The sequence below is a fragment of the Panthera tigris genome, chromosome C1 (genome assembly GCF_018350195.1).
Source record: "Panthera tigris isolate Pti1 chromosome C1, P.tigris_Pti1_mat1.1, whole genome shotgun sequence".
Classification (NCBI taxonomy): Eukaryota; Metazoa; Chordata; class Mammalia; order Carnivora; family Felidae; genus Panthera; species Panthera tigris.
The window spans coordinates 93,867,896-93,893,010 of NC_056667.1; the positions used below are offsets into that span (position 1 = coordinate 93,867,896).

The 25,115-nt window shown below is 41.4% G+C and overlaps 1 protein-coding gene across 2 annotated transcripts; it reads left to right on the plus strand.

The window, feature by feature from the left end:
• The first annotated feature begins 408 nt into the window (after positions 1-408).
• On the plus strand, positions 409-20,019 carry CD53 (CD53 molecule). 2 transcript variants are annotated; one of them, XM_007076397.3, is made up of 8 exons: positions 409-500; positions 13,411-13,490; positions 14,571-14,747; positions 16,211-16,285; positions 16,798-16,893; positions 17,421-17,501; positions 18,588-18,671; positions 19,489-20,019. In XM_007076397.3, exons 2-8 carry the CDS (start codon positions 13,428-13,430, stop codon positions 19,558-19,560), a joined length of 648 nt encoding a protein of 215 aa, XP_007076459.1. In that variant the 5' UTR covers positions 409-500; positions 13,411-13,427; the 3' UTR covers positions 19,561-20,019. The 2 variants fall into 2 exon arrangements, with proteins under 2 accessions (XP_007076459.1, XP_042854093.1); XM_042998159.1 differs by lacking the exon at positions 409-500 and adding an exon at positions 13,096-13,186.
• Positions 20,020-25,115: the final 5,096 nt, after the last annotated feature.

Consider the following 25,115-nt stretch of genomic DNA (forward strand, 5'->3'; position numbering starts at 1 on the left):
TATTCTTGGGTTCTACTCCAGTCTCAGTCTACCAAATGGAGAGCCAGGCATACTTATTCTTGAGCAGATCCACAAGTAATTCTGAGATGCCACCTCGATTGAGAAGCACTGAGTTTTTCTAGACAAAAATCAATGCCCAAATCACCCTGGAACCCACAAGTGCTCACCGATTAGTGCCTGGACCAGCTCGATCTTTGACTTTTCATGGGTTTCATAGAAACAAGTTTAGTTATTTGTGTGGGTTGTGGGAGTAGGTGTTTAACAAGCCACGGGGGAAGGAGTATCTCTGTACCTCTGAGGCTCAAGAAGGTGGGCAGAGCCTCACTTCCTCCTCTCTTCAACTGGGCTTCCTGTCGTCACAGCATGAGCACATTTATTTTCCATTCACTTCTCCTTTTACACAAATAGCCCCGGACGTCCGTGTTACCAGCCTTGTCGTGGCCATTTCAAGTATAATCACCAATCCTGCCTGAAGAACTGAGAGAAAGTGCCTGCAAAAGGTAAGATTGGTGATATTTTCATTGGACTTGAGAACAAAGACCTGAACCATATTGTGTGGGATAAGGTATCTTCTTAGGAGTCTCCGTAGATCTCTCTAGTAAGCCTAAAACTTCCTGCAACTTCTATTTCACAGATATTTAGTGCATGAAGGTAGAAAGACCAAGATCCTAGCACCCCTCAAAAGGCAAGCAGGCCAGAAAGACTTTTCAATTAATTGGTTCGCATTATCTGATACCTCTTTGGGTCAGGGCGTTTATATGCTTAAGTTGCTTCAGAACTTGAATTTTTGTGTGTAGTCATTTCTGATGTCTGGAGCCCTCTGTGTGACATGAAATTGTGGAGATTTCATACATGTTCAGGTCTCTTCGAAGACCGATCTTGTGATTTTAAGGTGAGGAGAGAGCCAACAGCCAGAGCCTTAAGAAAGGCAGCTGGAAGATGGCAGTTCTTAATTTTACAAATTTTTATGAATCTCACTGTGATTCCTCAGAGCCACTAAATAGAAGGACAGCTACAAATGACAACACCCAGCTCAGAGTCAGGAACACAGAGAATGCCCACTGCCTGTATATCAAGAGGTAAAAACTGAATGCGCCTAAGAGATGCTTAGATTGATTGTTTTCAAATAGCAGAAAGAACATTGTGATCCTCAGGGTTCTGCCAAACCCTGCCAAATGTATACATTCAGTATACAAAATGTAAATATTGATAAACATAATATGACATGCATCAACCAACAAAACTTGATATTGTAACCATTTCTAATTCACGTCATGTAACGAATGACTGTGGCCTCCTGGACTCGGAAAGTCATGGCCAAGGTTTGGTTCTGGTGGTCTGTGACCACCATAATAGTTACTGGATGTCAGGTGACCACAGGAAACACTGAATATCAGAGCTTTCTCCTTCCAAGACCCGCAAGAATCTCAACTGATCATACCCGGGAGGAGACAGAAAAGTCCTCAAGGACCATACCCACCCACCTAACAATGAGGGATAGCAATGCCACCGAGGGCTTTAGATTCCCAAAGCACCTCAGGGGCCACTGAGCCACAAATTTAAAAATTTTTATTTTATTTGTTTAAGATTTTGTTTTAAGTAATCTCTACACCCAGCGTGGGGCTCGAACTTACAACCTCGAGATCAAGAGTCTCATGCTCTACTGACTGACGCACCCAAGACCAGACTTTTTAATGAATTCATTTCATAATCATACGTTCAGTGCCTCCTGGAGCCAGGCACTGTGCTCTGGAAGATACTGGTGGGGAGGCAGAGTAGCAAGGTAGAGATTGGTCCTGAAAATAGTCCTGCCCTTTAGGAACTCCTGTGGAAGATAAGAGATATCAGATGTGTATGTTATCAGATGTGTATGTGTATGTGTATGTGTATGTGTATGTGTATGTGTATGTGTTTGATATCAGATGTGTAAGTGCTGTGGAAAGACCACTGAGCAAAGGCAGAGTCGTAGCTGCTGGCTGAACAAAGAAGTTTTACTTCTCAGTCTCCACCAGAATCTGCACTGTTTTGAAATTGCGGTTGGTTTGGAGCAGAGACTGAGCTGAAGCATGATTTCCTGTGTTGTTTTCCCTGTGAGCCAATTAAGAGTACTTAGCCTTTAAATGAAAGGATTGGGCGCCTTTATGCCCACAGGGAATGATTCAAAGCCCATCCCTGTGCACTTGCGGCTGCTAAGCCACTTCTCCTTTGGTAATTGACCGGCACAAACCGGCAAGATCAAGCTCCATTGGTCTTTGATTCCTGGTGTCCTCTGGTTGACCTCTGACCACCCAGAGGGCTTCAGACACCAGATCTGAAACCTGTTCCCCTTCCTTAGTCCCAGCCCACAGCATAAGAACAACTAAGCGTTGTGCTAAGTGCTGGAGACAGGGAAAGCTGGTGCTTATCAATCTCAAAGCATTTGTAGATTCTGGTATGGAGCACAGACACGACCACACACAAATACAGCACAGTGTGATCTTTTCTATAATGGAGGGTAAGTGCACAAAATGTGGTAGGCATGTTGGAGTGTGCCTTGGGAAGGAAGTGACTGCTTTGGGTCGTTTTCAAAGAAGTATGACTTTGCTATGGAGACTGGGGGTAAACGGCGTTCCAGGTAGGGCACAGTATATGCACACTTAAAGAAGTGTGACCCTCCCACCCCCCAGACATATTTGAAATGAGAGTAAGCAAGTCAGGCTGTAGTGCAAGCCATGGCTGCAGGAGCACAGGAAGTGGAAATTTCCCTCTCTGCCTTGGATCTAGAACCCTTGAACCTGCAAGTGAGAAGCAAGACCAAACAACTGGGCGGGTAGTAGGTCTAGGGGTACGCTGAGATGTCAGTATTGATAGGATGTGGCCTGAAATGAGGGTGAAGGGGCAGATTTTTTACTCCTCAATCTCGATTTCCCCCAGATTAGGGTGAAGCTAGGAGCTTTTTTCGAGGTTATGGCCTCAATCTCTCTCTCTCTCTCTCTCTCTCTCTCTCTCTCTCTCGGCTTCTGTTCCAGGAAACGCTATGTTGATTTAGTTACAGTGGTTTGGTTTGTGTTCTTATATTAGTCCTCCCCCAGCACTTCCTGTACTGAGTACCCAGTGTGTGCAGATCACCCCGGGCCCACAGACTGGGTATCTGCACTCAGGAAGCTCCGGGCCCCAAGAGCCCCTGCAGGTACAAAATCCTGAAGCAAAGAAACAGAGAGAGAAGACTGCTACACACAGTAGGCCTCCAGGGTGGCTGCTGGGCCAGAGGAGGCAAGGACTGCAGCTGGAGTGTGACTGTGGGAAAGCTGTCTGGACACAGCTTTCTTCTTTGAGAAAAAGGGAGCCATTTCCAAAGCCATTGGGTGAGCGTTCAGACCTCTGTGTTGGGGTACAGAGGCAAGTCCTCTATTCAGTCCCCACGTCACAAGCACACAGGAGGCTTCCTACCCAAGCAGTAACATCAGTACATCATAGCTATGGCCAAGAGCTGTCATCATTCCAAATAGAGCACTATTTTCCAAGTGTTAGAATGTTGTTACTTCAGTGGAATTTAGAGGTTATTGAAGTTCGAATAAAGTGTTCAACTCATAGTGAGAGCCCAGGAAATGTTAGCTATTCTTGTAACATTCTAAACTGGTTATTTTCCAGGTAGGGTGAAACTTGTCCAAAATCGTACAATTAAATAGTAATTCCTGATTCTCAATGGGATGCTCCTTCCTCCCCATTACACTATACTCTCTTTCCTTATAAACTTTCTCATAAACATAAAGAAATCTCCAGTACACTTTAACATGAGCAAACATAAAGAACATGACTTAATTATAAATCCAGTTGATCTGACATCAAGATGCTAACAAATCAAATATTTAAAATATATTTAATTTGTCAAAGTTTTGTTTGACATTTTATATTTCAGGAGAACTGGATTGAGGAATGGGGGTGGGAAATTATTTTGATACCTCATGTCTTTTAAATTTGGACTCATGGCTTAATAATCTATATCAGGAGCAAACACAGGCTCTAAAGAATCATCCCGTGGTTTGTTCTTCTAAAAACAGCTCATGTGGAATCTCAGTATTTATACCATTAGGGAATTATGTGATGTAATGACTTAAAAATCAGAATTCCTCAGATTATTTACTCATATTCCACTCCTTCTCTGTCTCTTTAAATTCAGACTTAAAGAAAACTTGCAAAAACACTACCAAGAATTTCTGAATCCCCCTTCCCCTAGATTTCCCAAATAGTAACCTTTTATCACATTTTCTTTATCCTTCCTTGACTTTCTCTTTGGGGGTAATTGCTGGCCTAATATCCTTTCCCACAGAGTACTTTACTGTGTATTTTCTACAAACAAAAGCATTTTCTTACATAACCACTTTATATTCATCAAAATAGGCAATTTACACTGATGCAATACTGTTAACAATCTATAGATTTTATTCAGATTGCATCTGAATTAGTATCCCATTAGTATCTTTATGGAGACTGGAAATCTCTGATCACACATTGCTTTTAACTGTCCTGTTTCTTCAGTCTCCTTCTGCTTGGAACAATTTCTGAGTCTTTCCTTGTATTTCATGACTTTGATATTCTTGAAGCTATTTTATAGAATGTCTCTATATTTTATATTTGTCTCCTGTTTCTTCATTACTGGATTCAGGTTATTCAAACTTTTGATGGGAATACCACATAAGCAGCTTTTATTATCCTACAGAGAAACTTGCTTGCTGTGGACATAGCTTGCCTGAATGCACCATAGATGGGTCTCTAGGACAGGGACCCTTCACAGGAAACCTCCACATACTTTTAGCAAAGGGAAACACAACCTCTAAGAAATGAGCCTCCAAGATCATCTGGATTTGTCTTTCCTCATTTTTTCCCTCCTCTTCGCTTCTTCCTTCTTTCTCTCTTCTACAGATCACTAATTTCTCTCCCTGATCGCAGCTTTGAAAAGGAAAAAGTTTTCGCCAGACCACAATTTTGGGGAAAACTAAGATGACAAACACATTCCTTGGACAAAGTGACGGAGAAATGAGGGGAAACTAATGCATCAACGTGGATGGTTTGGTGTGGTTTTATTTGAGTATCACCTCTCCCCCTGCAATTGCTTATTACTTCCTCAAAGAGACATACTTGCAGAACCCCCATTCCTCCGCAGCCACTGCTCACAGGGGTTCACGCTGACGGATGGAAGGAGTCCTCCTGGGGCTCCTCACACTGCAGGGCTGTGAGTTGGATTGGGAAGTGAGAGACACAACATGGAGCCTGGGGCAGCAGAAGGAAGGTGGGCTAGGAGGCTGCGAGACCTTGCCTTGTGCCCTATGTTTGCTGTTCACTAGCTGGGTGACCTTGCACCAGTAAATAAGATTTATTTGTGAAGAACTTGGCATTGTACAGGGTTCAGTGAACTCCATCATCTATTTAAATTTATTTTGGCCTGAACTCAGGGGCCCTCTTCGAGAACAGATTTTCTTTCTATTTAGAAAAATCTTGTGTGAATCAAGGCCCCACTTTCCACAAACCTCTACAGTCTCTGTGTAGAAAGGGATAGGAAGCCAACAGTCACCTTGATGAATATCTTGTCCTTCTGTGTAAATTGTCAAATAGATCCACATAGAGAAAAATGTCTAGGAAGGTGTTCACCAAAAATGTCAGTTGTGGTTATCTTTGGATATAGGGTTTCAGAAGATTTTTATGCTTTACACTTGTACTTTCTTTATTGTTTGAATTTTTTTGCAGAGCGTGAACAAAGATTTTTTTTTAAGTGTTTACCCAAAAATGAATCAAGCAAAGGATTATTAAAGGCCTTCTGGTCCCTGATGTATTTTATTCCTGAAAATCTAGCAGGAAGCTTGGGGTTGCCCTTAGGAATGGACTGGTAGGGAAGCTCTAAACTTGATCTTTTACGCATAGGGGCACTTGTACCCCAATGTTTATAGCGGCACTTTCAATAACAGCCAAATTATGTAAAGAGCTTAAATGTCTATCAGCTGACGAATGGATAAAGGAGATGTGGTTTATATAGTCAATGGAATACTACTTGGCAATGAGAAAGAATGAAATCCGGCCATTTGTAGCAACGTGGATGGAACTGGAGAGTGTTACACTAAGTGAAATAAGTCAGGCAGAGAAAGACAGATACCATATGCTTTCACTCATATGTGGATCCTGAGAAACTTAACTGAAGACCAGGGGGAAGGAAAGTGGTTGGGGGTGGGGGAGTTACAGAGGGGGAAGGAGGCAAACCATACAGACTCTTAAATACTGAGAACAAACTGAGGGATGATGGGGTTGGAGGAGAAGGGAAAGTGGATGATGGGCATTGAGGAGGGCACCTGTTGGGATGAGCACTTGGTGTTGTATGGAAACCAATTTGACAATAAATTATATTTAATATAAATACAATAAAATACACAAAAAAGAGAAATAAAACACATTTTCACTCAAAAAATAAATAAATAAACGATCTTTTAGTCAGTGTTCACTGAACCAAGCACTCTGATGCTGAGCCATCCAGGAAATGTTATCTCATCTAACCCCCTGAACACCCTGTGAACCGTATGTGAATATCACTATTTTAAAGATGAGACGGTTGTGAAAGAGAGGTTACACAGCTTACCCCAGGCCACATTGCTGGCATGCAGCACTACCAGAATTCAAAACGAGGTCCATCTGATTCCATTAACTAGTGTTTATCAAACTGTGTTCCATGGAACACTATGTCCTTTGAGTTATTATAAGTAATCTTGTAAGAACAGGTGTGTGGTAACAATGTACATTAGTGTATGACAAGTTGCTCAGAAGTCGTTCATTAAAAGAACTATTTATTGCTTTTTCTTTTATTTTTATTTAATCCTGTTTACTTCCAAAATTATTTGACCATGGATTCCTTTCAGTCCCTATGGTTTTGTTTGCTTGATTTTGTTTGGGGAACACTTATTAACATCTCATAAATATAACAGTCTGCATAACACCGAAGCTATCTTACTGTGGTTCCAAGACTGGATCACATAAGGCTGTATTGAATTGATAGCTTCTTGAAGCTTCTGTCCCAACCTTAGCCACTTTTTTGTTTTTTAAGTTTGTTTTTAGCCACTTCTTTGTTTTTTAAGTTTGTTTGTTTACTCATTTATTTATTTATTTTTGAGACAGAGAGAGAGAGAGAGAGTACACAAGAGCAGGGGAGGAGCAGAGACAGAGGGAGAGAGAGAATCCCAAGCAGGCTCCACGCTGTCAGCACAGAGCCCGAGGTGGGGCTCAAACTTACAAACCAAGAGATCACGACCTGAGCCAAAATCAAGAGACGAACGCTTAACTGACTGAGCCACACAGGTGCCCCCCAACCTTAGCCATTCCTAAGCTTGACTGCTTCAAGACTAGATTTGATGACCCCGCAAGTATGGGTTTAAAAAGGGGGGAGGGATAGAACTAGGAATGCACCTGATGGTTTACTAGCCCAAGATCATTGCTTGGCAGAAACTAAAAAGTGAGCTTCATCCCTGGCCTCCACGGCGGGCCGTGGGAGATGGCCACAGCTAACTGCAGTTTCATCACAGGAGTTTCCTGGAAGCTGATGTCAGGGACTTTCTTCACTGAACCATGAGTCATGGGGCTGGGCCGCAGATTCTGACTGCAGAGAGATATCAGTTCTTCTAGACCGTGGGGTCGGAAGGGGCAGGAGCTGATAACTGGCACAGTCACAAGGAAGAAAGCGGGGTGGGGGGGGGTGGGGGAGCAGAGTGCTGTTCTATCTGGGTTAATACAAAAAGTGGGGCCATCGCTGCGTGTGGTGAAAGTAGTGACCATCTCCACCAAATAGGCAGCTTTTCTCCTTCAACTGGTGGGAGTCTCAGCAAGTGGAAAATCATGGAAAGAGAAACAAGAGGTTTTTCTTCCTGTCGAAGGGAAGAATCAGGAGGGCCATTTGCAGGTCTCTGGCTGCCTCATTAGTTGGTGCTCTGTGGACACTTCAATTACGGGGGCCTGAAGCAGGTCTCACAGAATCTCCGGATGTTAGGGAAGCGGTGACCTTAGGAGGCATCTGGCCCAACCTTCTGTGTAAGTTATTGGCCCACGTCCAGAAGTTTAGCTTCTTGGTGCATAAATCTCAAGCCCAAGGCTTCGGATGCTGCCGTGTCACGTTTATTGCACTCCATCAGCTTCTTTGGGGTTAATGGACAAAGGTTTATTGAAGAATCGCACTTTTTTTTAGTGTGATCAGGGGACTGTGTAAGATCTCGAGGATTCAAAGATGAATAAACTAGTTCCTACCCTCAAGGAGCTCACATTCCAGAGAGGAAAGAGATAATTATAAGACAAAGTGGCTAGGGCAATAATGGAGATGTGTAGGTATTACAGGCACTCCTTGTGGGGAGTCGGCTGGGGTGTGGAGAGGTAGACACAAGGAGAGAGGGCTTCCTGGAAGAGTGACACTGGAGCCGAGTGTCAGGATGAATAGTGGCTAACCAAAGTAAGGGGTCAGAGGGAGAGAAAGGGACAAATTCCAGCAAAGGGCACAGGTAAAGAAGGAGCCATTAAAACAAGCACTCAGTGTTGCTCTCTAGACAGGAGATGTTGCCATAAGCTTGGAGAAATGGACAGGAACAAATTAGGAAGGGCCTTTTGACGAATGCGTACATGCCTAAAACTGTCACAACAGTCAAGGTAACATATTCATCACTTCCAAAAGATTATTTGTGGTCTTTTGCAATCCCTTTCTCCTGCCTGTCTCTATTCTCCTTTCATTTATCTAACACTGCCACTACCATCACTTTCCTCTACGTCCGTCCCCAATGACTGATCTGCTTGTTTTCTGTTCCTATATATCAGTTTTCATTTCCAGAATGGTATAGAACTGGAATCATACAGTATGGATCTTCTTTCTGTCTTTGTTCATCCACCATAATTATTTGGAGATTCATCAGCGCTGTGTTGTGTATCAACAGTTGACTTTTTATTTTCTCCAGAGTGGTGCACCATTTCATAGCTATATCAACTTGTTTTTCTATTCATCTATTGATGGACCTTGGGTTGTTTCCAGTTTGGGGATATTACAGATAAAGCTGCAGTGAACATTCTTGGATAAGTCTGTATGACCATATGCTTTTTGTTCTCTTGGTAAATTCTTTGGAGTGGTGTGGCTGAATCATATGATAAGTGTTATGTTTAGCTTTTCACAAAACTGGCAAAATGTTTTTCAAAGTGGATATACCATTTTACATTTTCACCAAAACCATAGCCTTATCAGTCCCTGGTATGGTCAGTTTTTTGTCTTTGGTTTTTGTTGTTGTTGTTTGTTTGTTTGTTTTTGTTTTAATTTTAGCCGCTCTAGGAGGTACGGGTATCTCATTTCCCCAATTTACATTTCCCTAATGATTAATGAAGTAGAGTACTTTTTCATGAACATATTCTCCATCCATGTGTCTTCTTTGGTGAACTATCTGTTCATAACTTCTGTCCATTTTTATGTTTTTATTTTTTTATTCTTAAAAAATGTTTATTTATTTTGAGAGAGAGCACGCGTGCAAGCAGGGGGAGGGGCAGAGAAGAGGGAGAGAGAGAATCCCAAGCAGGCTCCACACTGAGTGGGGAGCCCAACATGGGGCTCAGTCTCAGATCTCACAACCGTGAGATCATGACCCGAGCCGAAATCAAGAGTTGGATGCTTAACTGACTGAGCTGCCCAGGCGCCCTGTCCATTTTTAAATGGGACTCTTTGTCTTCTGAGTTTTGAGAATATGTTGTCACAAATGGGAGGATTTTCTTCTTTCTCATGGCTGAACAATGTTCTTTTGTATATTTATACCACATTTTCTTTATTGAAGTTTGGACCTAGGTTGTTTTCCTGTCTTGGCTATTGTCAATAATGTTACAATATACATGGGGCTGCAGATATTTGAGACCGTGATTTCCTCTCCTTTGGATATATACCCAGAAGCGGGATTGCTGGATCGTAGGGTAGTTCTATTTTTAATTTTTTAAATTTTTTTTAGAAACTTCCATACTGTTTTCCATAGTGGCTGTAACCAATTTACAGTCCCACCAACAGTGCAACGAAGGTTGTCTTTCTCCATGTCCTCTCACTACTTGTTATCTCTTATTTTTTTGATGATAGCCATTCTAACAGGTATGAGGTGATACCTCATTGCAGTTTTGAATTGCATTTCCCAACCCGATGGTTAGATGTTGAGCATCTTTTTCTGTACCTGTTGTCCATCTGTGTGTCTTTTTTAGAAAAATGTCCATTCACTTGCTCTGCCCATTTTTTTAAAAAAAATTATTTATTTACTGTGAGAGAGAGAGAAAGAAAGAGAGAGTGGGGAAGGAGCAAGGAGAGAGGGGGAGAGAGAGAATCCCAAGCAGGCCCTGCATTGTCAGCATGGAGCCTGAGGCAGGCTTGAATTCACAAATTGTGAGATCATGACCTGAGCCAAAATCTAAAGTCAGATGCTTAACCAACTGAGCCAGCCAGGCACCCCCTTCTCCTCATTTTAAAATCAGATTTTACTTTTTGTTTATTGCTATTCAGTTGTAGGAGTTCTTTATATAATGTGAATATTAACCTCTTCCCAGATATATGATGCAAATATTATTTCCCATTAAGTAGGTTGTCTGTTCATTTTGTTGATGGTTTCTTTTACTGTGCAGAAGCTTTTTAGATTGATACAGACCATTTGCTTATTTTTGCATTTGTTGCCTTTGTTTCTGGTGTCATATCTGAAAAATCCTTGCCAAAACTAAATGTCAAGGAGCTTTCCTTTTATGTTTTCTCCTAGGAGTTTTGTGGTTCCAAGTCTTACATTCAAGTCTTTATGCCATTTTTATTTTATTTTTGTGATTGGTGGAAGATAGGGGTCCAGTTCAATTCATTCGCAATGTGGCTGTCCAGGTTTCCAAACACAATTTATTGAAGAGACTGCCTTTTCCCATTGTATGTGCTTGGCTCCTTTGCTGTAAATAAATTAACCACATATGCATGGGTTTATTTCTGGGCTTTATATTCTGTTCCATTGATTTATGTGTTTGTTTTTTATGCCAACATCATACTGTTTTAATTACTATAGCTTTGTAATAGATTTTGAAATTAAAACATATAATGCTTCTAGTTTTGTTTTTCTTTCTCAAGATTTCTTTGGCTATTCAGGGTCTTCTGTGGTTCCACAAAAATTTTAGAATTGTTTATTTTGTATCTGAGAAAAATGCCATTGAAATTTTTATAGGGATTGCATTTAATCCATGGATTACTCTGGGTGGTATGGACATTTGAACAATATTAATTCTTCCACTCCAAGAGCATAGAATATATTTCCATTTATTTGTGTCTTCTTACATTTCTTTCATCAGTTTCTTGTTGTTTTCAGTGTCCAGGATCTCTTACCACTTTGGTTAAACTTATTCCTAAGCATTTTATTCATTTTATTTTATTTTATTTTAATGTTTATTTTTTAAGAGAGAGAGAGAGAGTGCAAGCAGGGAAGGGGCAGAGAGAGAGAGGGAGACACAGAATCCAAAGCAGGCTCCAGGCTCTGAGCTGTCAGCACAGAGCCTGATGTGGGGCTCGAACCCATGAACTGTGAAATCATGACCTGAGCGGAAGTTGGACACTCAACCGACTGAGCCACCCAGGCACCCCAGCATTTTATTTTTTTTGATGAAATTTTAAATGAGATTGTTTTCTTAACTTCTCTTGCTGATAATTCATTACTAAATGTTCTTTAATCCAATTGGCTATCTTGTGTCATACCTGGAATATTTAGAGCATTTCATTTACTGTGCTATTAATATGGCTAGAGTTGAGAATATTTGCTTTCTATTTTCCCCATCTGTTCCTTGTTTTTCTTTTAGTCTGTGCAGGTTGCTATAACACACTACTACAGACAGAGTAATTTACAAACCACAGAAATTTACTTCTCACAGTTCTGAACCCTGGAAGTCTGAGATCAGGATGCTAACATGGTCAGGCGAGGCCACTCTTGAGTTGCAGACCTTTTGTTGTGTCCTCACAAGGTGGAAGGAGCTAGCAAGCACTCTGGGGTCTCTTTTTAGAAGAGCTCTAATCCCATTCAGGAGGGTTCTACTCTCATGACCTAACTACCTCCCAAAGGCTCCACCTCCTAACACTATCACATTGGGCATTAAGATTTCAACATGTGGATGTTGTGGGGACACAGACATTCAGACCACAGCAGTTTCCTTTTTCCTCTTTTTAGGTTTCTTTCAATTAATCTAGTAGTTTAAAATAATTTTTTATTTCCCTTGCTTGCTTATTAATTACAATTCTTTGTTTTGTTATTTTAGAGGTTGCCTTATGGTTTATACTTTACATCTCTAACTCACCACAGTCTTTCCTCAAGTGACATTACCACAACACACATGAGAACCTTATAATAGTATATTTCCATTTCTCCCTTCCCAGAGAGTTCCTTTAAGACTAAATAATCATGGGTTTCACTTACTGACCTATCCCTCAAGACCATCTGATTTCTGGCTGCTGTTAAGAGGGTAGAAGCAATGGATTATACACGCAATCTATATACTAGAAAAGGCATAGTTCTAATGGGAAAAAACCAATAAATTGACATTCTGCCTTATGGATCAGTCTTATGTGCAGTTTTAAAATATGAGTTACTCTAGGGAAACTAATTGTGTCTGACAGAAAATTCACAACTGTGTATCCAGATCTCTAGAACTGAGGATGAGGCTTTGCACATTAATGTCCTTGCTGGGAAATGAAATTATATTTTTTAAAAAATCAAGCTCCAATTTCTATCCCTTTTCATTCCTCCATTGGGTATTGGTTAGCCAGTTTTACCTCTGCTGTAAGATTCACATCTTCTGGAGGGTAGGTACTGGAGAGTCATGGTTATATCTCTCACTGTATCTAGGACAGAAAACATCATAAACGTTGCTTCAATAAAAGAATGAATCAGACATAGGTTTCCCCCCCCCCATTTTCATGTGGAGAGGTTTATAGACCACATGTGGTATGTATATGTATCTCAGGGCATTTAAGGAACAGGCTGATCAAGTCACTGACCTTCTCCACAGCTGGTGAATCAGCTGATTAATGCCTGAACCCTGGTCACCTTCTTGAGCGAGTGCCCAAGCTCTAGTCTCTGAGAATTGGCCTAGGGGTGTCACTGTGACTCACTCTCCTCTGAGAGCAGCTCCATGGGTTTCTTCTACAGCATCTAATTCAGCGGTAAGCATTCTTGGCTTGCAGAATTGGAGCCAAAGTGAGTGTCCAAGATAAACCAATTGGTACCTCAATGCAGAGATCGAGAGATCCGGGAGTTTGGGGAAACTTCCCAGAGGAGAGTCGCAGCTCAAACCCATGGTGATGCTGGAGATTTTAAACCCTGAACATTTGTGTCCTCTCTTCTCTGGTGCCAGGTCACTTACCTCCTCTTTTCTTTCACTTTTTAGGGCAAGAATATCCCAGCATGGGCATGAGTGGCTTGAAATTGCTGAAGTACGTTCTGTTTTTCTTCAACTTGCTCTTTTGGGTAAGTGTGTTTCTTCCGAGCATGACTGAGCTCACCTCCTCCCGGCTACACTCTATTTCTCTGTCCTCTACTGAAGAGTCTGCTACGAAGAGCAACCGATGCGTGTTGGAATGACATAACCAGCTTAGAACAAGGGAGTAATAATTTCCTCCCCTTTTCCCATCCTGCCATAGGATATGCTTATACAATTGAAAAGTACCAGTGCAGTTATTTATAGGCGGGCTGTTTCTCTCTGGGGACTTTAGGCGACTACTGCTCACTGCTGACATCTACGGGTGAGAAACCTGACACTCTACGTTCTGTGTATAAATGACTCTTTTTCTTGCTCTCCCCTCGCCCCAGTCCCTTAGACAAATAGCTGATTGAAAAGGAAGTCCCCTTTCTCGGGAAAGTTTCACTGTACCAAATCCAGCAATTGAACTTCAAATATAGAATCGGTTTGTACTCAAGTGTCTATGAGAAGATTCTTAAAAGTTTGGCTTCTCTAGCTTTCTGCCTAGCAAGATAAACTTCTCACCCAGGGCCTCCCCTCTAACGGTTGTGGTTTCCAAAGGGAAGACCACGTGTAAGCCGTTGTGGGAACGAGGAGTGGGGGATCTGAAGCACGAAGATACTGTATTACTCACAGGAAGGAGCTTCCCCTGCTATCTGATATGGGTGGGATGAAGCATGAGTAGGACATCACGGGTAGAAGCTAGGGTCACCTCTTTTCTGGATGCATGAGGAAAGCTGGAGAAAGAGGTTGCTCATGACAGTCTCAATAGAAGCAATGGAGGGGCGCCTGGGTGGCTCAGTCGGTTGAGCGTCTGACTTCAGCTCAGGTCACGATCTCGCAGTCTGTGAGTTCGAGCCCCATGTCAGGCTCTGGGCTGATGGCTCAGAGCCTGGAGCCTGCTTCCGATTCTGTGTCTCCCTCTCTCTCTGACCCTCCCCCGTTCATGCTCTGTCTCTCTCTGTCTCAAAAATAAATAAACGTTAAAAAAAATTAAAAAAAAATAGAACCAATGGAAAGAGCTGATTCTAATTTGAAGTGAGAATGTGAGCAGATATTCAAGAGTGTTGCGGAATTCTTTCTTTCAGTTTTGTGGCTGCTGCATTTTGGGCTTTGGGATCTATCTCTTGATCCACAACAACCTCTGGTTGCTCCCCTTCCTCCCACTGGGCAATGTGCTTGTCATCGTGGGCTCCATTATCATGGTGGTTGCCTTCCTGGGATGCATGGGCTCCATCAAGGAGAACAAGTGCCTGCTTATGTCGGTGAGTCCTTTGCAGCAGATGTGGTACCCTAGGTAGAGGGACGTGATGCCCTAAGCCCCAGGCAAGATATTTCTTGGTGGCTAATCTATGGTCACAGGGAAATCATAGGAACATAAGATTGGCACTTTAGACCATCTGAGTCTGTCTAGACCACTAGTATTTTGTTTCTGACTGGGATCCCAGGGATGGGTGGCAGAGGACATTGCTATCCTCCTTGGGATTCATTTTACAGTGTTACTAATGACCCGCATCATAATTTGCCTTTATGGCATTTTATTTCTTCATGTCTGGTTGAAATCGAGTGTCATCCACCTGCCTAAGTGCTCTTCACATTGGTACGTATTTTGAGGATCTGAGTCAGAGTCACTAAGTGGTGGAAAATCTACTCTCTAGATTCTTCTGAGTACTGTGGCCTTCCTAAAAGGAGGCAGAAAATGCTTCTCTATCTCAGATCTGCACAAGGCACACTAGAGTGTGATGACTCAGCTTAGGTGAAGGCCTAGGTGGCAGCCATTGTGATCTAACATGAGAGATGCTAGAACCTTTCAGTTGCTCCCTGTCAGTTAAGTATCCTGAGGAGAACCCTTGGACTTAGGTTTTGTTTGTAAGCTCTCTGAAGGAAGTCTCCTTGTTGCTCTAGTAGACCCAGAATAGTGCTTGCTGTAACAGTGCCACTCCGTCCATAAGTAAGTGTTCCCAGTTGCCTCGGTTCTTCCTTAAGTCATTGGTCAATCTCTTTTCCTTTATGAATCAACTCAAACTGGAGCCAAGAGATAGAATTAAGAAGTCCCTGTTCTCAGATAGCTCTCAGATTAATGGCAAAAGATAGGAGATGATAGACACAGGGAAAAGGTAAAGCCGCCAAGATTAGTGTTGGGATAAAAAGGTGAAGGAGAGGGAAGAAGTGAAAATGTGTTTTCTGTGGTGTGTGATTAGCATAGAGGGAGCAAGCTTCTCCAGTTGGAGATAAATAAGGGTTAGGAGGGTGACTAGAATACCTCTTCTCCCCATCTGTACAGGGCTCCTCTCAACTTCCACTATCACCTGCCCCCACCCCAAACTAGCCCTGATCTTGCAGAAAGGACCAGGCCCCAAACTCCAAAGGCACATAGGTTAGTTTGCTGGTCTTTTGTTCAGCTGTCAAAAAGCCGATGCCAAAATTGCTTCATTGATTCAACAACTAGTATTGCATATGCATTATACACCTGGAATTGGGTAGGCACAATGGGAAGGGGAGAACAAAGTTACAAGACAGTTGATCTGCCCTCCAGAGACTTGGGGTCTAGTTGTAGAAAAATGACACACAGCCCTCATAAAGCAAGAGAAGGTTTATGAATGTCCGAGCGGGCAGGAACAGGAGCCTCTGCACATGTGCAAAGACACACCTAGATGTTTCCAGCGTGGCGTGGGAGTGAGGGAAGAATGGGAATCAGCACTGTGAGCATGTCTCTGCTTTGCTTCAGTTCTTTATCCTGCTGCTGATTATCCTCCTTGCGGAGGTGACCTTGGCCATCCTGCTCTTCGTGTATGAACAGAAGGTAAGCTACAAAGAGCACAACTCGTTGTATTTCTGGCTGTAGGGAAGAAGTTGGCCCCAAATAAATCCTATAATAGAGGTAGAAGCAAAGTGGAAAAGGGATGGAAGAAGAAAAATCAACTGTAATTGGGGAGAGGAAAAAAATTCTTAAAGGAGATTGCCGTTGAGTCATGCTTTGAAGCATGAATAGGAAGAGCTATAAAAACAAGTTTATCTTCCTCCTACTTACTTTTCTCCATGTTTGGCAGTAGAAAATGTCTGTCTCCATGCCTAAGAGAGCCCATGCTTTGGTTGTCCCTCTTCCTCTGAAAAACTAGAGTTCTGGAAGGGCAAGAGATCACCACCACGCACCATCTTCCTGTATATATACTCCCTCTTGTCACACCCTTAGCTCTGAGGAGATCATTTGGAAAGGAGGAGCAAATGGAACCATTAGCCTATACTAGAAATTGCTTATTCCTTGAACTCACCTGCTTTTTATAATGTCTCCTCTGCTGGGATGTGCCCGCCCAGCTGAATAAGTATGTGTCTGAGAGCCTGACTACCAGCATCCAGAAATACCGCTCGGACAACAGCACCAGGGAGATGTGGGATTCCATCCAGTCATTGGTGAGTGTAGATGAAATCCTCCTCAGCTCAACCAGATTTGATTTTCCAACCTCAGTCCCTGGGAGCTAGAAGGACCTTCCTTTCTTGAAAGTTTCAGAATTTAAGGTCCACAGTCCCTAAGTCAGAATAATGTTTAACAGTCACAAACTGGAGAGCACAGGAATCAGTTTGATTGGTACAAAATTGTCTACATTCTCTCATCCTTCCCATTCTCAGGTAGGCTTATTATCTAAGTCCTACTGAGACGTAAGGAAGACTCAACCATGTCAGACTAAATCCGCTGTGTGTTTAATTTTTCATGTGTAAAATGTGAGTAAATTAAATATGCCCTGTCTGCTTCAAGCAACCTTATGTGATGGAAATGGTATGATGGATTTGAAAGTATTTTGTTCTCAGGAGCCATAGTAGCCCAGGTAATTCTGGATTTTTGGCTAGAGTCAGATATGAAGGGCCCACCTTCTCTCCAAGGTTCAATTTTCTTTCTGTTGACTTTCTAACCATCACATTCTTGGGGGTTTGGCTTTTAGCTGCAATGTTGTGGTGTCAATGGAACAAGTGATTGGAACGGTCACCCACCAGCATCTTGCCCCCAAGGTCCACAAGTTCAGGTAATTTTTTAAGCAATATTTCTGTTATTAATCTCTTTGGTTAAACTTTCAATTGTCTTAGAAACTCCAGTCATACTGAGCTTAATCGTCCCCGCCAGAAACAGGGAACCTTGGACAAAACAGAGGCCAGGGAGACAACCCAGGTAACTAAACAAACTAGACAAAAGTTGTCCAGACAACTAGACAAAAGAAACAAAAAAGGAACAGCCTCATTTAGACTAGGAAGGCCATCACAAATCTTGCTACTCTAAACTATTACATTAGAGGGGGGAAGGTTTATGTGATGACAGTGGTAGATCTACATTTTTCTTGAGCAAAAATTAGGTCTTATTGTTGAAAGAGAAATTTGTAAAGGTGAGCTAGAAAAGCTTCTCCTTATTCCTCTTTCTCTGCTCTTCTTTCTTGGAAAAGGCATCACCCAGCCCCTTGGTGAAATGAATCATAAGTGAAGGAGTGAGGAGTTGGGGAGAGAGATAGTTGGCGGAACTATTGAAACAACCGGTCCACTGAATTCGGACCTCCAGATTAAGCCCAGAGAAGAAGCCAAGGTCATATTCCCTCAAGATCAAGTTCCTAAATTCCTGTTACCCCATGTTATGCACCCTTGGGATTTTTTGAAAATCTCCAGACATTTTTAGGTCTGTGAAGAAAGACTGAAACACTCACCAACGAGAGCTGCCATGGAGCTTGGTAGGGCCATGATAGATTTACATTTCAGCAGAAGCTGAGATGCAACCAAACCTAGAATTCCACGGGCTATATTCACTTTTAGTAATCTCAAGTCAGCAGTGAGAGTTCAAAAAAACCTAAAGATACCTATTGCTGAGGTGCCTCTCAGGAGCTACTTTGACTCAGTGTGCAAAGATCTAGGACTTCTGCATCAGGTGTCACTGTAATGATAACAACACCAGAAAGGGTTCTGTTTAATGTTTGCTGCTTGAAGCCTGTTTCTTCAACCATAGAAAGAAAATAAAAATGGTCTAAGTCTCTTGGCATAAGGCAAAACAGAAACTATCTTCTGAAATTAGCCTCCTGATAAAGTCAAATAATATAGTGTTATCATTTGTACTTGTGATTTTTTTCTAGGGTTGCTATGCAAAAGCAAAACAGTGGTTTCATTCCAATTTCCTGCATGTTGGAATCATCACTATCTGTGTATGTGTGATCCAGGTAAGAACTTAACCACAGGACTATCGTGAAGATTAAATTATTTAAGCCATGTAAGGTTTTAAAACACTACCAGGTACATAGTACATGCTCAATAAATATGAGCTTCCCCAGTCACGTAGCAAATGATGTCATTACCAATTTGAGGCATACAGAAAATATCCCGATCTATCGGGTCAACTTATCCCTAAGAGATATGATTGCTTCATAGTCAAATTAAAGGTCATCAAGCAGACCCCTACTTTGGTCATTCACTCAGCTGGGATGGAAAAGCTTGCAATAGATAAACACTCTATATGAAAATTTGGCCTTGTATGCTAAGCAGGAGTTGATAAAAGTTACAATCAATTTCCTCCTTGTTTCTCTGCTTAGCATGATAAGTCAGGGGCAAATTTTTTATTATGTGACATTTCTACTATTTTTATATACAAGTGTTTTGGGTGTGTCACAGAATAACTAAGATATCGATCAAGAAGCTCAGGGGGAAACAGTTTTTCTCTGCTTGGAAACCAAGGAGTCCCAGGGCATGTGTAGAGATGGCTCACTGCACAGCGTTGACTTGTGCAGAACTTGACTATACAAGTGACTTCTTAAGGAGACAAAGATGTCCCAACACTCTATCCTCTACTGTTTTTGCACCATCATCTCCCGCTGCCTTTCTAAAGCTAACTAAGGGAACGGAGAAGGAATTGGAAGTGATGGCAGGAAGGGTGGTTCCTGTGTGAGGAATACTTTGTTTTTCTCTAGGGCTAATCCCAGGGGTTATGGGAGAGATGGCTCCTCCTATGAAGACCTGATATTTTCCCAACTCTTTTCTCAGGTGTTGGGGATGTCCTTTGCGCTGACCTTGAACTGCCAGATTGATAAAACCAGCCAGGCCCTAGGGTTGTGACACGCTACTGCCTTGTACTGGAGAGGCTTATTTCATCTCTGGAAATCCAAAGTCATTTATAGCATGAAGCCCTAAATGGTCACCTCTTGGCCTGGTGTCTTTTTCCCCCTCTCATCTCTTCCCTGTTTTGGTCCCTGTCTCATATAACCAGAGAAGAGATGTGTTTGCTAGTCATTTCCCATCTCAAGCACCAGAACAATCATTCACCCACTCATGGAGACGCACCTATGTCCCTCAAGGTGGTGACACTAATACCGACCATTTTTCAGACATGAGAGGCCAAGAGACCTCTGGCACTAATGGTTCAAGATCAAAGGATGAGTCTGGGACTTGAATCTTTGCATCTTCTTATTGTCAAATAACTCTCTAGCCTCCAAATGATGCCCTGTCCACTCTCCAAAGTCAAGCAAAAGACACACTGAAGGGAGTTCTGGGGCCAGACTCACTGGATCACTGTTACAACCCCCTGCTTCCTTTTGGCTGGGCCTGGGCCTTGGCTACAGGAATGTCAGAGTACTCTTTCTCCAAAGGGTAAGGTTTCTTTCAACTTCCTTATTACGGGCCTTATTGATTCATTCTGTCCTTCCAGAAGAAACTGTCTAGTGATTTGTATCCTGACTTCAGCCAATCTCAGCCTTTGATTTACATAGCTGTGGAGGAACTCAGCAGGACCAGTATCTCTGGTGGTTTAGCTGATAATCACATTCATAAGAATTCTGGTGTTATTTCTCTATCAAATAAGGTTTTGTTAATGTACTATTTTAACTCTTCAATAAACAAAATAGCTTGTGATCTCAATCATTACATTCTTTTTCTTATATCTGAAATATATTTTTTGTGACTCAGTCTGAATGTCCTCCCAGCAGTCGATAAGTTATCAATTGTTGCATAACAAATTATTCCCAAACTTAGTGGCTGAGAACATAGACACATTATCTCACGTTCTTTTTGGTGAGTGGTGAACCTGGGAGCAGCTTAGCTGAGTGAGTCTGATTCGTGGTCTCTCACATGACTACAATCACTATGTCAGCCAGGGCTGCATTTATCTGAAGGCTGGACTGGAAGAGGATGTACTTTCAAGATCTTTCACATGCCTCTTGGTAGGCCTCAGTTCTTTGCCACTTGCAACTTTCCACAGGGCTACTTTACGACATTGCAGTTGGTATCCCCCATTGCAAAACAGCCATGAGAGAATATGAAATACAGCACCCCAAACAAGCCATAATCCTTTATAATCTAACTCAGAAGTTCCATCGCATCAATCCTGCCATATTATGTGCCTTAGAAGTGAGTCAAAAAGGTCAGCCCACACTCAAGGGCAGGAGATTATACAGGATGTGAATACCAGGGAGTGGAAATCACTGGGGGCCGTCTTAGAGGCTGTCAACAACATCATGTCTTTTGGGCCAGGAAAAGCTGAATTATATTGTCTAGAAGCTAAATTAAATGATTTAATAACCATATGTTACAAAGCATAAAATCAGAACGTATTTCGCACAGAACCAAATGTAGAGAAGGTAGAGAAAAGGACAGAAGAATTGGGTTTTTGTTCTCGAAGTTTTGTGTAAGATCTCCCGCCTCCCTTTAAGGAAAATTGGTCATTTTCGTGGTAGTTATAGGGAAACCTACATATTTTACACTTTCCTGAGGGAGACCAGGAACAGAGGACACGTTCTTTTGAGCACAAGTATCAAAAGCATCCTACGTTCAACATGTACAAAACAAAACTTACTGTACCTTCCAAACCGGCTCCTCTTTTTTTGTTCCCCATATCAGTGAATGATAACACCAACCACCCAGGTGCCCTAGCCAGAAACCTGGGCTTTGTCCTGAACTCTAGCCTGTCCTTCACTCCAACATCCAGTCATTCATAAAGTTCTAACGGTTCACCTACCAGATACCCCATTCATCTATTTTTCCTATTTCATTTCTTGCCTGTATTCCTTCAATAGTCCACCATCTGTTCTCCTAGTATCCATCAGTGACCCCATCTAAGATATCTTCCATACAGCAGCCAAAAATAATATTTCTAAAACATAAATAGAAACAAGATACTTTCCTGCTCGAAACCCTCCAATACTATGTTTCTCTTAGGATAAAGTTCCTTATTATGTCTACTAGGCCCTACATATGTCCCACTCTTGGCTCTCCAGACTTACCTTTTATTCCACACTTTAGTTCTATTAAAGTTTACTTAGTTGCTCTGGGCTCTATCTATACAAACTGATTTCTCCCATTCATCCAATGATCCCTTTGTCTGGATAATTCCTACCCTCTCTCTAAGGTAGGTTTCCCTAGTATGACCAAGTTTAATATCTATCGAGGTCTTTGCAAGTATGAGACTGCTTGCTAAGAGATTTATGTACATCTCCCCATTTAAATATTGACAAAATGTCTTTTGTGAGTACCTCCATAATGCACTCATAGAAACTTCACAGATCTTATTACATTCTATTTTAACTCCTCTTTATTTGTCTCTATTAATTATTGGCCTAATCAAGTTAGAAAAAGAAAGAGAAAAGGCAAAAATTAACTATAAATAAAAATTGTGTCATAACCACAAATAGAGTTCAGATTTTAAAGCCCATGAAACTATACAATTAAAAAAAATCTAGGCCAATCATTTTGTGGAAAAAAAATGTAGTTGCTATAAGCATTTGTCTAAAATAATAGAAACCATCTAAATTGAGTCAAATAGCAAAAGGAGATTTCTGTTTCTGATAAGATAGCAGACAATACTACTACACCAAACTGCCACTATAAACAACTAAAGTGCTAGATAAAAGCTTTAAAACATTTTGTTAAGAGCACTATTTAGCTGGAATGAAAGTGAGGAATACTCAAGCCAGAGACGTTGTGATGACAAGAACCAGAGAGGTAAGAGGAATTTGAGGACATTTGCCAAACTAGGTGAACTTGGATTTCGGTTTTCATGCACACGGGGTATAGGAGGCAAATTTTAGGGTCTGTCTAAGGCGGAGAGTTTAAGCAGAGATCTTTCCTCTTATAAGTCAGAGGCACCTAAGTGCTATATACACCTTAGTAAAAGAGTAAACTAAAAATACCACTCACTGTCACCAAAGATTATGTGAAAATTTGTCCTCAACTTTGCAATTTAGCAGAGGAAGGCAATATCCCTAAAAAGTTGAATCCATAATCTGACCATCTGGCTTAAAGTGCAAATTTATAGTGTTTGAGTCATCTGCAAACTCTCAAACTAAAACTTTAGTTTAAAATAGTTCCAAACAAGAAGTTATCCCAAACTCTGGCAGAAGCAAAATACATACACTTTCTGAATGAGCCCACAATAATACCAATAATATTAATATTAATAAATATTAATAATATTAGTAATAACAATTAAGGTCTCCATGAATCTCAAAAAGCAAACTTTTTATGAAATTGAACTACTCACAAATAAAATTCACTAAAAAATATGAGAATACAAGGCACCGTGAACCTAGAGAATCAACAAACAATAGGAATGGACCTACAAAACTTCAGATATTGTATTTAATTGAAACAAAATATAAATTGCCATGTTTTTCTATATTTAAGAAAATAAAGAACATCTTTAAGATGTGTGCAGAGAATGAAAGAAAGAAAGAAAGAAAGAAGAAAGACAAAGCATTTTAATTTTTATTTTTGAGATGGGGAGGGAGGACGGAAGGAGAAAGAGAAAATCTTAAGCAGGCTCTACGCTAGCATGGAGCCTGACGTGGGACTTGATCTCAGAACCATGAGATCATGACCTGAGTGGAAATCAAAAGTCAGATGCTTAACCAACTGAGCCACCCAGGGGCCCCTAAGCATTTTGAAGGATGAAAATATATAGTTGAATTTTTTTTCATTTAAATGAATATGTTAAAAATTTTTTTTTAATATTTACTTTTGAGAGAGGGACAGAGAGACAGAGCGTGAGCAGGGGAGGGGCAGAGAGAGAGGGAGACAAAGAATCTGAAGCAGGCTCCAGGCTCCGAGCTGTCAGCACAGAGCCCGATGTGGGGCTCCAACCCACGAACCGTGATATCATGACCTGAGTCGAAGTCAGATGCTTAACCAACTGAGCCACACAGGCATCCCTTAAATGAATATGTTTAAAAGGAGATTTGATACAACTAAAGTGAGACTAATAAACAGGACGATTTATATGAGGAAATTAACCAGAATGTAACTATAGTGCGTTGAACTTTGTCCCCCAAAAAAGTATATCCAAATTCTAATGCCTAGTACCAATAAATATGGCCTTATTTAGAACTAGGGTCCTTGCATATGAGATTAAATCAATGATCTTGAGATGAGATCATCCTATATTTAGGGTGAACCCTAAACCCAATGTCTCATGTCCTTATAAGAGAAAGGAGAGGGAGATTTTAAACTCATGTATGAAGACCCATCAGGCAAGGCCATGTGAAGACAGAGGCAGAGACTGAACAATGTATCTAAAGCCAGGGAACACCAAGGATTGCCAACAACTGCTAGAAGGTAAGAGGGTGACATGGAACAAATTCTTCCTCAGAAGGAAGAATTCTTGGGGTGCCTGGGTGGCTCAGTCAGTTAAAAATCCGACTTCAGCTCAGGTCATGATCTCCTAGTTCCTGAGTTCAAGCCCTGCGTTGAGCTCTGTGCTGACAGCTCGGAACCTGGAGACTGCTTCACATTCTGTGTGTATCTCTCTCTCTCTGCCCTTCCCCTGCTCATGCTCTGTCTCTGCTCTGTCTCTCTCTCAAAACTGAATAAACATTAAACATTTTTTTTAAATAAAAAAAAAAAAGAAGAAGAATTCTTCATCCAGAAGGAATCAACACAGAGAAACACTTTGATTTCGGACTTCTAGCCTTCAAAACTCTGAGGGAATAATTATATTTTGTTTGAAGCCACCAAATTGTGGTGATTTGTTCCAGCATCTCTGGGATATTAATACAGTAGCATATAGAAAGTGTGAAAAATATGAAAGTGAGATTAAGAAATGATGAGGACAGAGTTACAGAGTCTAACATAAGTATAACTGGAGTTCCGGATAAAGGAGATACAATGCATAGTAGACACAATACTTGAAGTCATAATACTTGAGAACATTCCAGAATGGATGAAAGGTAGGTACAATCCACAAATAAAAAGCCAAATGAATTACTTTCATGAAAGAAAAAAAGAAAATCACATCTAGACACAGCATGGTGAACCTCAGTAAAAAACCAAAACAAACAAAAAAACAAAACAAAACAATTTAAGAACAGCAATAGAAGTTGTGGTTCCAGTAATAGGCAAACAGAATGGAATATTAGAGCACCAAGGTTACCTATGTTGAGAAGGTATGAACTACTACCACAAAGAAAGTAGGGAAGGAAAGGAGACACAGACAAGGAGGCAAAAGGGAAGGAAAAAGAAGACACAGACAGGGAGGCAAACCATAAGAGACTCTTAAATAGAGAACAAACTAAGGATTGCTGGAGGGGTGGGGGGGATGGGTTAAATGAGTGATGGGCATTAAGAGGGAACTTTTGGGGATGAATAGTGGGTGTCATAAGCAAGAGATGAATCACTGGGTTTTACTC

What these genes read in the sequence shown, in the direction of transcription:
- CD53 (XM_007076397.3), top strand. Translation starts at nt 13,428, where the DNA reads ATGGGCATGAGTGGCTTGAAATTGCTGAAGTACGTTCTGTTTTTCTTC. An exon ending in TCTTCAACTTGCTCTTTTGG is followed by an intron (nt 13,491 to 14,570) that starts GTAAGTGTGTTT and finishes TCTTTCTTTCAG; the next exon opens with TTTTGTGGCTGCTGCATTTT. An exon ending in CCCAAGGTCCACAAGTTCAG is followed by an intron (nt 17,502 to 18,587) that starts GTAATTTTTTAA and finishes ATTTTTTTCTAG; the next exon opens with GGTTGCTATGCAAAAGCAAA.